The 14,253-nt window shown below is 52.4% G+C and overlaps 1 protein-coding gene across 1 annotated transcript in view; it reads left to right on the top strand.

The window, feature by feature from the left end:
* Window positions 1–14,253, top strand: part of cntnap5a (contactin associated protein family member 5a) — a 177,171-nt gene that overhangs the window by 77,363 nt on the left and 85,555 nt on the right. Inside the window, 4 exon segments of the mRNA XM_079254873.1 lie at window positions 152–300; window positions 302–337; window positions 3,726–3,869; window positions 9,736–10,003. Of these exon segments, the coding sequence (XP_079110999.1) occupies window positions 152–300; window positions 302–337; window positions 3,726–3,869; window positions 9,736–10,003 (597 nt within the window).

The following is a 14,253-nucleotide window of genomic DNA, read 5'->3' as shown; positions in this document are numbered from 1 at the left end:
TGAATGAGAAGACAAAGCAGCAGAGAGACGATGCTTCCTCTCCTTCATGGAGGAACGATTCATTCATAAATCACCTGCTTCATCCTGTCAGAGCCTCCATCTTTCTGCAGCCTCACTAACGATGATGATGATGATGATGATGTTTGTACAGACGACAGCCGGCCGAGGTTCAGCAGCCGCCGGGTGGCCGTGACGGTGGGCAGCCTGCTGGACGACCAGCACTGGCACTCGGTCCACATCGAGCGCTTCAACAAACAGGTCAACCTGAGCGTGGACGCCCACACGCAGCACTTCCACACCGGGGGGGGAGGGTCACTCTCTGGAGGTGGACTACGAGGTGAGTCGACAACCTGCAGGCAAATATTTACCCTCACGGGCAGAGGGCGACGGGGGGCGGCCTGACAATGGGGGGCGGCCTGACGATGGAGGGGCAGCCTGACGACGGGGGGGCGGCCTGACGATGGAGGGGCGGCCTGACGACGGGTGGCGGCCTGACGATGGAGGGGCAGCCTGACGACGGGGGGCGGCCTGACGATGGAGGGGCGGCCTGACGACGGGTGGCGGCCTGACGATGGAGGGGCAGCCTGACGACGGGGGGCGGCCTGACGATGGAGGGGCGGCCTGACGACGGGTGGCGGCCTGACGATGGCGGGCGGCCTGATGACGGGGGGGGGTCTGACGACGGGGGGCGGCCTGACGATGGAGGGGTAGCCTGATGACGGGGGGCGGTCTGACGACGGCGGGCGGTCTGATGACGGGGGGCGGCCTGACGACAAGGGGCGGTCTGACGATGGGGGGGGGGGGCTGACGATGGGCGGCGGCCTGACGACAGGGAGGGGCCTGACGACGGGGGGCGGCCTGACGATGGAGGGGCGGCCTGACGACGGGTGGCGGCCTGACGATGGCGGGCGGCCTGGTGACGGGGGGTGGCCTGACGACAGGGAGTGGCCTGACGACAAGGGGCGGCCTGACGACGGGGGGGGAGGGGGGTCTGACGACGGGGGGGGGGCTGACGATGGGCGGCGGCCTGACGACGGGGAGGGGCCTGACGACGGGGGGCGGCCTGACGATGGAGGGGTAGCCTGATGACGGGGGGCGGCCTGACGACAAGGGGCGGCCTGACGACAAGGGGTGGCCTGACGACAAGGGGCGGCCTGACCATGGGGGGCGGCCTGACGACAAGGGGCGGCCTGACCATGGGGGGCGGCCTGACGATGGAGGGGTAGCCTGACGACGGGGGGCGGCCTGACAACGGGGGGCGGCCTGACGACAAGGGGCGGTCTGACGACGGGGGGTGGCCTGACCATGGGGGGCGGCCTGACGATGGAGGGGTAGCCTGACGACGGGGGGCGGCCTGACAACGGGGGGCGGCCTGACGACAAGGGGCGGTCTGACGACGGGGGGTGGCCTGACAACGGGGGGCGGCCTGACGGCAAGGGGCGGTCTGACGACGGGGGGTGGCCTGACGACGGGGGGCGGCCTGACGACGGGGGCCGGCCTGACGATGGAGGGGCGGCCTGACGACGGGTGGCGGCCTGACGATGGCGGGCGGCCTGATGACGGGGGGCGGCCTGACGATGGGCGGCGGCCTGACGAAAGGGAGGGGCCTGACGACGGGGGGCGGCCTGACGATGGAGGGGTAGCCTGACGACGGGGGACGGCGTGACGATGGCGGGCGGTCTGATGACGGGGGGCGGCCTGACGACAAGGGGCGGCCTGACGATGGAGGGGGGGGGGGGTCTGACGACGGGGGGCGGCCTGACGATGGAGGGGTAGCCTGACGACGGGGGGCGGCCTGACGACGGCGGGCGGTCTGACGACGGCGGGCGGCCTGACGACAAGGGGCGGTCTGACGACGGGGGGGGCTGACGATGGGCGGCGGCCTGACGATGGGCGGCGGCCTGACGACAGGGAGGGGCCTGACGACAAGGGGCGGTCTGACGACGGGGGTAGCCTGACGACGGGGGGCGGCCTGACCATGGGGGGCGGCCTGACGATGGAGGGGTAGCCTGACGACGGGGGGGGGGGGGGGGGCTGACGATGGGCGGCGGTCTGACAACGGGGGGCGGCCTGACGGCAAGGGGCGGTCTGACGACGGGGGGCGGCCTGACGGCAAGGGGCGGTCTGACGACGGGGGGTGGCCTGACGGCAAGGGGCGGTCTGACGACGGGGGGTGGCCCTACGGCAAGGGGCGGTCTGACGACGGGGGGCGGCCTGACGGCAAGGGGCGGTCTGACGACGGGGGGCGGCCTGACGGCAAGGGGCGGTCTGACGACGGGGGGCGGCCTGACGGCAAGGGGCGGTCTGACAACGGGGGGCGGCCTGACGGCAAGGGGCGGTCTGACGACGGGGGGTGGCCTGACGGCAAGGGGCGGTCTGACGACGGGGGGCGGCCTGACGGCAAGGGGCGGTCTGACAACGGGGGGCGGCCTGACGGCAAGGGGCGGTCTGACGACGGGGGGTGGCCTGACGGCAAGGGGCGGTCTGACGACGGGGGGTGGCCTGACGACGGGGGGCGGTCTGACGACGGGGGGGCAGCCTGACGACGGGGGGCGGCCTGACGACGGGGGGCGGCCTGACGGCAAGGGGTGGCCTGACGACGGGGGGCGGCCTGACGACGGGGGGCGGCCTGACGACGGGGGGCGGCCTGACGGCAAGGGGCGGTCTGACGACGGGGGGCGGCCTGACGGCAAGGGGCGGTCTGACGACGGGGGGCGGCCTGACGGCAAGGGGCGGTCTGACGACGGGGGGCGGCCTGACGGCAAGGGGCGGTCTGACGACGGGGGGCGGCCTGACGGCAAGGGGCGGTCTGACGACGGGGGGCGGCCTGACGGCAAGGGGCGGTCTGACGACGGGGGGCGGCCTGACGGCAAGGGGCGGTCTGACGACGGGGGGCGGCCTGACGGCAAGGGGCGGTCTGACGACGGGGGGCGGTCTGACGGCAAGGGGCGGTCTGACGACGGGGGGCGGCCTGACGGCAAGGGGCGGTCTGACGACGGGGGGGCGGCCTGACGGCAAGGGGCGGTCTGACGACGGGGGGCGGCCTGACGGCAAGGGGCGGTCTGACGACGGGGGGCGGCCTGACGGCAAGGGGCGGTCTGACGATGGAGGGGTAGCCTGACGGCAAGGGGCGGTCTGACGACGGGGGGCGGCCTGACGGCAAGGGGCGGTCTGACGATGGAGGGGTAGCCTGACGGCAAGGGGCGGTCTGACGACGGGGGGCGGCCTGACGGCAAGGGGCGGTCTGACGACGGGGGGCGGCCTGACGGCAAGGGGCGGTCTGACGACGGGGGGCGGCCTGACGGCAAGGGGCGGTCTGACGATGGAGGGGTAGCCTGACGGCAAGGGGCGGTCTGACGACGGGGGGCGGCCTGACGGCAAGGGGCGGTCTGACGACGGGGGGTGGCCTGACAACGGGGGGCGGCCTGATGACAGGGAGCAGTCTGACGACGGGGAGCCCCTGCAACGGGGGGCGGCCTGACAATGGGAGGAGCGGCTGCGGCGTGCGGCACCATCACCGCTGGCTTTACAGCTGCTGACTCAGCGCTTTATGGACGTCTGATGGTTTAAATTCTTTTAATTCTCAGGTTTTCTTGCGCAGATCACCGTGACAGTTCTACGCCACGAACGTTTACTGAAGTGTACCAATAAAGCTCGATAAATCACGCCATCCTGCACGAAGCGCACATGAGTTAAAGCGGTCTTCTGTTTTGTTTTGACCTCAGCTGAGCTTCGGAGGAATCCCTCTGCCCGGAAAACCCGGAACCTTCCTGAGGAAGAACTTCCACGGCTGCATGGAGAACCTCTACTACAACGGCATCAACATCATCGACCTCGCCAAGAGACGCAAGCCGCAGATCCACAGCGTGGTACGTCACACCTTGCCTTTTAGGTTCTAACACGGGGTCAAACATACGGTCCGGGGGACAGAACCGGACCCACTACGGGATCCGAACTGGTCCACAAGATGAACACATCATCTCTGAATCACCTTTGTACCTTTTAGCCCCTCCCCCTTCGTTCTACACACTCACGTTAAGGGCGGCGCTATCTCAAGCCTGTTTTAGACTAAAGCCTGTTACATCCTCCACGAGAAGCGAGAACTTTTTTCTTGTTCTCGAGGCTCCGAGAAGAAAATTATGTCATTTTGTTCTCGCGGACGTGTTTGAGGACAGTTCTTGACACACCGGGCTGGCAGAACTTTTTTCTTGCGGGGCTGCGAGAAGTACCGTGTGATTGGTCGGACAGTGGACATTGTTTGCTGTTGCCGGCAAACACACGGCAAAAGTGTTTTGATAAAACAGCTTATCGAGGTGGTGAGAAAGTACGAACATTTTAACATGTGGCAATAAAACACTCGGACCCAGCCGCGTGCACGACCCGCCCTGCCGCGTGCACGACCCGCCCTGCCGCGGACGAAGCTGCTCGTTAAATATGAAACTAGAAACTCGGGAGAGCGGAAACCTCCACCAAGCACAACGTTTAAGAATCCTTTTAAAACATTCCTGGATCCACACGGTGATCCTGATCACCACCAGAATTTAATCAGTTCTTCATTTTCACATTTGCAACAACTCTTGAAATATTTATAAAATCCCTCCGTAACCTTTTAAGTTATCTTGAGCAAAAAGACGCAGGGGAAAACAACCTCAGCGGCGGAGGTAACAACCGGGTTCATTGCACCTAAAGCAGACATCGCCCCCCCCGCAGTGATCCCTCCCCGCTGCAGACCTGCTTCTCGTGTAGTATGGACCTGCCGAACAAGACGTTTTTTCTTGTTCTTGCAGCCTCGAGAACAAGAACTCAGTTCTTGCTTCTCGTGGAGTATGGAACAGGCTTAAGGGGGTGGGGCTAAGAGAGCCCTCCAATAAGGATGTAAAGATGGTTTTACTATTGTTTTCCGACGGGTGGCCATTTATTTACACCTCATCAGACCGCTGTTCATGTTAGCTAGTGTTGGCTAATGTAGCTAACATTTATTAGCATAACTTGGTTTGCGTGAAACATGTTGACAACCCAGGCAGCTGGGACGATAACAGCTGCAGACGCCATATTTGTTTGCTGTCATCCGGTTGCCATAGATACTTCAAACCAATCCAACTTTATTTACAAAGTGCTTTAAAACAAACACAGTAGATTCTAGTTCTGTACATAAAAATAAAAGCTAATAAAGGTAGCATTACGAAGCAATAAAATCAGATTTAAAAAAACAAGCTGAAATTTTAAAGAAATTTTTTTTAAAAATAAAAAGTAACCAAAATTAAAAAAGAATATAATGTATATAATAAATTAAAAATAAATTTAAAATGTCGAAATGTTTTAAAAAGATTTAAAACTGAAATTGAATTTAGGCAATAAGCATAATTTTACTAATAAAATTTAAATAAATAAAAAACCTTCATTTGGTTTTTTTTAATCTACATTTTTTAATATGCACATTTACTCAAATAACATTAAAAAATATATTAGCTATATTTAAATTTAAAAACAAATTTAAATCATAAACATATTTTACATTGCTAAAATGTCATAAGAAATATCAAATAAGTACAAATAAATCAAATGCTGAAATATAACGTGAATGTGTAACTAAGGCTGAATATAGTTGTAACAAATTATTTTCATCCAGATTATTTTCTAAAAAGAGAGTAAACAACAGTTTTTATGATTTATTATTTATTATGTTGCAATTTTATTGGTCCTGGAGATCAGTGTGTTTGAGCAGGTTTAAAAGGAACCAGGATGTATTTTTTGGTACCAAACCAACAGGAAACTGCTACTTAGTCCCAGAACTGGGTTGGTTTCTTGTTGCTTCTCTTCCAGGAAACATTTAGTGGCTTTAAAAGCTGTGAAATGTGAAATATGGCCACTTGAAGCTTTATCTCTCAGCGCTGAGCATCTCCATTAGGAGGAGAAACTGATGTAATGATAGCAGAGAGGGGAGGAAAATACAGAACGAGCACAAGCGTAGGCGAGCGGGAGGAAGTGGGCGATGAAAAATCAAACTACTAACAGTTTAAATTGGTAATCACATGCTGCAGCTCGCAGCTGCAGCGCCGACACAAGCACACATTAACCTGCAGCGACACGTGCCTTGCAAAGGTCTGAGATCCACGAGGTCCACACCAGGAAGATTTGAGCTCGGTTTCAAAATAAAATGACCTGAAGCTCATAAATCTGTAGAAATGTGAAGATGGAAAATGGTTTCCTGTCAGAGAGAACAGCTGACTGGAAGGACGGCGGTCCTGCTGAGCTTCACCAGACAGAAAGAAAAATCACCGCAGGTTTTTCTTAAAAAAGGCGGAATGAAACTTTACCTTCCATATTAACAGAAAGATGAGTTTTATCATCATCCGCAAAGAAAATAAGGAAGCTGTGACGTAAAAAATGAAAGCAACACACTAAGAACCGATGTGGCCGGGATGGAGCATGATTCATTCTAAATGGCTTCAGATTAGCATGTTAGCTATGTGTTAGCATGTTAGCTAATGCTTTAGCATGTTAGCAGCTCTCAGAAGTGTTGTTGGTCGTCCTTTTAGATGCTCGTTCCTGATTAAAATTGGACTGCTTCACATTTTGCCCGTTTTATCGAAGCTCTACTGAACTTTGTCCACCTTCGCCTTCGTCCCGTCTCCTCTCAGAGATCTCTCCAGTCAGTAAAAGTCATTCTTCTTGTGGCTTTCTTTTTGTCTCCTTCTGCGATAAGGCTTTGCTGAATCAGCCATCATTTTGCCATCTTCAGTGTTGATAACCAGTTGCTAGTGTGTGATGCAACATGAAGCGGAGCCTCACAAGCAAAAACGACGGCTCCAGAAATGTAGATAATAGGATGGAAAAATCTAATCGAAAAATTAGAAGTTTGTGCTTCACAATTTAATTTTTTTTTTTTTTGTGAAAAAAATCCATTCTTTTTTTTTCAAATAAATAAAAATAATCCATTTTTAAATTGATCAGTGTTATAGTTTTTATGGATCTTTTTACTTGTTTTCTTGGGCATTATAGCAGCAGAATGATGGTCTGGCTACTGTTGTTTTTTTCCGCATTGAAATCAAGAAAAATGACAAACAAAAAAAAAAGTTTACTCCATTTTTTTGTTTTTAACCTTCAAATATCAGCAATATGGAAGAATTGTGAGAATCGCTATTTAAATTGAATCAGCACCAAAAAATCGGAATTGAATCAGGACAAAAGCGTATCGTCACAGCTCTGGTAGATAATAAATGTGACTTCGCCTGGAAGACGTTCTGTTAGGCTGGAACGTCACACTCTGCTGCCTGAATGACATTTAACTCACTAGAATTTAAATTATTCCTCGCAGCTGCTGAAACGAAGGGGAAAAAAACAACGGCTGCATCTATTGCGATCTGTGCTGTGATATGATGGAGTCTGCGCACATTTCATGTCTCCTCCCCCACCAATCAGAAGGGTCGGCCAAAGAGCCACAAGCCACATCTCATCTGAGACAGCCGCCGCCTTTAACTGCTGCATTAAAAGGCCTTTACTGACAACAGAGGCAGAGGCGGAGGAGACAGGCACCATGGAGGCAGTAATGGAATTTCAATGGGACAATCTCCCCGAGGCTGGCGGGAGGGAATCACACGGAGAGTCAGGGAGGTGTGATTGCTGCCCTGCAGGCTGCAGGACTGATAGGACTCTGACCTCAGCTGCTGCCACCGCTCCGGTTCCACTGCAGCCGCTTCGCAATTAAGATTAAATTTAAACTTTGCATTAAATAAAACTGCAGCTGAGGGCAAAGTTTGTCACCATTCCAGTTTGGAAACACATTCAGAAAGACAATCGGAGCCCCCACATGTTGCTCCTGTTCAAAAATCTCCCCAAACCTCACCAGAATATCAGAAGGAATCTCTGTATGCGAGGAGGACAAGGCTGGACGCAGCTCATATTTACAGAAAAAAACACCGGAGACATTTCACCGTTTGACAGATTTTACGGCTCATCGTGATGCTGATGCAGCTGGAAAAAGTTGGAACAGGAGCAACAACAGGCTGGAAAAGTAACTGATACAAGTCAGGAATAACTGGAAGATTATCTGGCAACTAATCGGGTTAACTGTCAACAGGTCTGGCTTTAATAAAGAGCATTTCAGAGAGGCAGAGTCTCTCACACGGTAAGATGGACAAACGTCACCAATCTGAGACAAACTGGGTCTAAAAGTTGTGGAAACATTTAGGATTTACCATCTGAAATACTGTTGTTACGACACAAATTCAGGTTTAAGATAATGACAAAATGAAAGTTAGCATCGTTAGCTTCCCACCACTGTTTGCTGACCTCTGGATGGTGGCTTTTCTATGTACCCTCCTAGAACAGACTCCATCTGTTCTAGACAGTAAAAAAAACAACAACACTGCAGACATTTCTTTTCCTCTTCCGTGAAACACAATCACACGCCCAAACCTGCTTCCTCCCAACAGAAACAGCTGGGAATGCTGGTGTGATTAAAAAAAAAAGCTAACATCTGCCGTTACTGATGATAACTTCCATCCATTCCCCATCTACAGTGTTTCATATCGTCAGAAGACTCAGATGTAACATTCGATCCAAAGCACATGAAATAAACGTTAATGCGAACAAAACAAGTTCTATGTTAAACATGTATATATATATATATATATATATAGATACACATACATATATATATATATATGTATGTGTATCTATATATATATAGATACAATGATACACGTATCATTCATTCATTCATTTTCCGAACTGCTTATTCCAATTCAGGGTCGCGGGGAAGCTGGAGCCTATCCCAGCTGGCTTTGGGCGACAGGCAGGGTACACCCTGGACAGCTCGCCAGTCCATCGCAGGGCCACACAGAGAGAGACGAACAACCACTCACACTCACACTCACTCCTAGGGGCAATTTAGAGTGACCAATTAACCTAACATGCATGTCTTTGGATGGTGGGAGGAAGCCGGAGTACCCGGAGAGAACCCACGCATACACGGGGAGAACATGCAAACTCCACACAGAAAGGCCACTGACCAAACCAGCCAAGGATCGAACCAGCGACCGTGCTGTGAGGCCACAGTGCTAACCACTGCCCCACCGTGCAGCCCCTATATACATGTATATATATATATATATATATATATATATATATATATATATATATATATATATATATATATATATATATATATATATATATATATATATATATATCAATCATATATATATATATATACATATATATATATATATATATATATATATATATATATATATATATATATATATATCAATCATATATATATATATATATATATATATATATATATACGGTGGGGCTAACCACTGCCCCACCGTGCAGCCCCTATATACATGTATATATATATATATATATATATATATATATATATATATATATATATATATATATATATATATATATATATATATCAATCATATATATATATATATATACATATATATATATATATATATATATATATATATATATATCAATCATATATATATATATATATATATATATATATATATATATATATATATATATATATATATCAATCATATATATATATATATATATATATATATATATATATATATATATATATATATATATATATCAATCATATATATATATATATATATATATATATATATATATATATATATATATATATATATATATATATATATATATATATATAGCAGAGTGAATTCCGCTTTCTTCCCGCAGGGCAACGTGACCTTCTCGTGTTCACAGCCACAGCTGGTGGCCTGCACCTTCCTGAGCTCCAGCAGCAGCTTCCTGTCGCTGCCGCCGGCCGCGCCCACCGCAGGGGGATTCTCCGTCCGCTTCCAGTTTAGGACCTGGAACCCGGAGGGGCTCCTGCTGTCTGTGCAGCTCAGCCCGGGTCCCCAGAAGGTGGATCTGCAGATCCGCAGCAGCTGGCTGCATGTGAGCCTCCACGGCGCCGGGCGGCAGAGATCCGAGCTCTCCGCTGGTGAGTCCAAACACACAACCTGAGGTCCTCCCCGCAGGCGTACGCTCCACGTCTCAGAGGTCAGACCTGCAGGAGCTCCACGTCTCAGAGGTCAGAGGTCAGACCTGCAGGAGCTCCACGTCTCAGAGGTCAGAGGTCAGACCTGCAGGAGCTCCACGTCTCAGAGGTCAGAGGTCAGACCTGCAGGAGCTCCACGTCTCTGGGTTTACTGCAACCTGCAGCTGTTTGTTGTTTCCTCATCAGCTGATCGTTTACTTCACATCCTTTTTCCTTCATTTCATTTTTCATTCATTTTCTTTTCATTTCATGTTTCCATCAGTTTGATGAATTTCTAATTGATTTGATTTTATTTATTATTTCCTTTATTCATAAATAAATCAATTCATTCATTTCATTGATTAATAAATTCAGTTATTAAATTATAATTTTATTTATTTAATATCTTTAACAGGAATTTTATTTTAATGATTAATTTATGACATGAAGGTCAAACGGATCTTTATGATGAAAGGAGAAACTGTCGAGGAGAAAACTGGGAACTTCTTCCTGCGTTTCCATGGCGACGATCCCACAATCCCATTGGCTTCATTTCCACATCAGACGGTTTCTCTGCGGTTCATCGTCATGGAGAAACGAGACGTTGTTTTTCAGCAAACAGAGCCGGCGGCGGGCGCCGTTATCCCGGGCCGTCGGACATGTTGGGTTTCCCAGAACCCAGTTAGACCTCCACCTTCCCTCCGTTTGTTTCAGCCGGTCGGGCGGCGTGGAGCTCCAGGTGACGCTCAGAGACAAACAGCATCGAGTCATTTCACCTCTTGTCCTCCGTAAAGTTTATTTTCCGCTGGAAACCGCCACGTGGTCCACCGGACCAGCGACGCTCAGCTGATTGTTTGGGGACGTGGAACTTTCCGGAGCTGCTGGTCTGCAGGGAAATATAGACGGAGAGGACGAGCACGGCTGAGGGACAAATTCCCTTTTATATCATTTACCTGAAGCAGCATTAGATTATCTGTCTGCAGCAGGACGTCCTCGGCAACGCAGACGTCTCCGCAGAAGGAAAGACGGAATCTGATATCGGCTTCGGATGAATCGACTTCTACATAATCTGTCAATTATTTCATCAGGATTCCTCGGGTGGAGTTTTGGAGGTCAGAGCTGAAATTATTATCGAGCCGAAGCTCCGATAGAATCTGTTGGACGTCTAGAAGAGTTTTCATGTCCAGCAGAGCCAGACCCCTCCAGGATCTGGTCTGTGGATCCACCTGGTCCGGCTACAACAGGTTCCCGCTCAGACCTGGGAGGCAAATACACCACTGGACCCACGCAGGGACACGGGACCGGTCAGAGAAGGACATGTAGACGTAGGAGTGGACATGTGGACGTGGGATTGGACGTGTGGACGTGGGATTGGACATGTGGACGTCGGAGTGGACATGTGGACGTGGGATTGGACGTGTGGACGTGGGATTGGACATGTGGACGTAGGAGTGGACATGTGGACGTTGGATTGGACATGTGGACGTGGGATTGGACGTGTGGACGTGGGATTGGACGTGTGGACGGAGGATTGGACGTGTGGAAGGAGGATTGGACGTGTGGACGTGGGATTGGACGTGTGGAAGGAGGATTGGACGTGTGGACGTGGGATTGGACGTGTGGACGTAGGATTGGATGTGTGGACGTGGGATTGGACGTGTGGACGGAGGATTGGACGTGTGGACGTGTGGACGGAGGATTGGACGTGTGGACGGAGGATTGGACGTGTGGACGTGGGATTGGACGTGTGGACGTAGGATTGGACGTGTGGACGTGGGATTGGACGTGTGGACGTGGGATTGGACGTGTGGACGTAGGATTGGATGTGTGGACGTGGGATTGGACGTGTGGACGGAGGATTGGACGTGTGGACGTGGGATTGGACGTGTGGACGGAGGATTGGACGTGTGGACGTGGGATTGGACGTGTGGACGTGGGATTGGACGTGTGGACGTAGGATTGGATGTGTGGACGTTGGATTGGATGTGTGGACGTGTGGACGTTGGATTGGACGTGTGGACGTAGGATTGGACGTGTGGACGTGGGATTGGACGTGTGGACGTGGGATTGGACGTGTGGACGTGGGATTGGATGTGTGGACGTAGGAGTGGACGTGTGGACGTGGGATTGGACGTGTGGACGTAGGAGTGGACATGTGGACGTTGGATTGGACGTGTGGACGTGGGATTGGATGTGTGGACGTAGGAGTGGACGTGTGGACGTTGGATTGGATGTGTGGACGTAGGAGTGGACGTGTGGACGTGGGATTGGATGTGTGGACGTGGGATTGGATGTGTGGACGTAGGATTGGATGTGTGGACGTAGGAGTGGACGTGTGGACGTGGGATTGGACGTGTGGACGTTGGATTGGACGTGTGGACGTGGGATTGGATCTGTGGACGTGGGATTGGATGTGTGGACGTAGGAGTGGACATGTGGACATTGGATTGGACGTGTGGACGTAGGAGTGGACGTGTGGACGTAGGAGTGGACGTGTGGACGTGGGATTGGACATGTGGACGGAGGATTGGACGTATGGACGTGGGATTGGACGTGTGGACGTAGGATTGGACGTGTGGACGTGGGATTGGATGTGTGGACGTAGGAGTGGACATGTGGACGCTGGATTGGACGTATGGACGTAGGAGTGGACGTGTGGACGTGGGATTGGACGTGTGGACGTGGGGTTGGACGTGTGGACGTAGGATTGGACGTGTGGACGTAGGAGTGGACGTGTGGACGTGGGATTGGACGTGTGGACGTAGGACTGGACGTGTGGACGTAGGAGTGGACATGTGGACGTGGGATTGGATGTGTGGACGGAGGAGTGGATGTGTGGACGTTAAACTGGACATGTGGACGTGGGATTGGATGTGTGGACGTAGGAGTGGACGTGTGGACGTGGGATTGGATGTGTGGACGTGGGATTGGATGTGTGGACGTAGGAGTGGACATGTGGACGTTGGATTGGACGTGTGGACGTGGGATTGGATGTGTGGACGTAGGAGTGGACGTGTGGACGTGGGATTGGACGTGTGGACGTTGGATTGGACGTGTGGACGTGGGATTGGATGTGTGGACGTGGGATTGGACGTGTGGACGTGGGATTGGATGTGTGGACGTAGGAGTGGACATGTGGACGTTGGATTGGACGTGTGGACGTAGGAGTGGACGTGTGGACGTAGGAGTGGACGTGTGGACGTGGGATTGGACGTGTGGACGTGGGATTGGACGTGTGGACGTGGGATTGGATGTGTGGACGTAGGAGTGGACATGTGGACGCTGGATTGGACGTATGGACGTAGGAGTGGACGTGTGGACGTGGGATTGGACGTGTGGACGTGGGATTGGACGTGTGGACGTAGGATTGGACGTGTGGACGTGGGATTGGACGTGTGGACGTAGGACTGGACGTGTGGACGTAGGAGTGGACATGTGGACGTGGGATTGGACGTGTGGACGGAGGAGTGGATGTGTGGACGTTAAACTGGACATGTGGACGTTAAACTGGACATGTGGACGTGGGATTGGACATGCGGACGGAGGAGTGGACGTGTGGACGTTAAACTGGACATGTGGACGTGGGAGTGGACGTGTGGACAGAGGAGTGGACGTGTGGACGTAGGATTGGACGTGTGGACGGAGGAGTGGATGTGTGGACGTTAAACTGGACATGTGGACGTGGGACTGGACGTGTGGACAGAGGAGTGGATGTGTGGACGTAGGAGTGGACATGTGGACGTTAAACTGGACATGTGGACGTGGGAGTGGACGTGTGGACAGAGGAGTGGACGTGTGGACGTTAAACTGGACATGTGGACGTGGGAGTGGACGTGTGGACAGAGGAGTGGACGTGTGGACGTAGGAGTGGACATGTGGACGTTAAACTGGACATGTGGACGTGGGAGTGGACGTGTGGACAGAGGAGTGGACGTGTGGACGTTAAACTGGACATGTGGACGTGGGAGTGGACGTGTGGACAGAGGAGTGGACGTGTGGACGTAGGAGTGGACGTGTGGACGTAGGATTGGACGTGTGGACAGAGGAGTGGACGTGTGGACGTAGGAGTGGACGTGTGGACGTTAAACTGGACATGTGGACGTGGGAGTGGACGTGTGGACGTGGGATTGGACGTGTGGACGTAGGATTGGACGTGGGATTGGACGTGTGGACGTGGGATTGGACGTGTGGACGTAGGAGTGGACATGTGGACG

Source organism: Telmatherina bonti (assembly GCF_933228915.1).
Source record: "Telmatherina bonti genome assembly, chromosome: 15".
Taxonomy (NCBI): Eukaryota; Metazoa; Chordata; class Actinopteri; order Atheriniformes; family Telmatherinidae; genus Telmatherina; species Telmatherina bonti.
The sequence above is the reverse complement of the archived record's forward strand: the minus strand, read 5'-3'. Positions and strand labels throughout refer to the sequence as shown.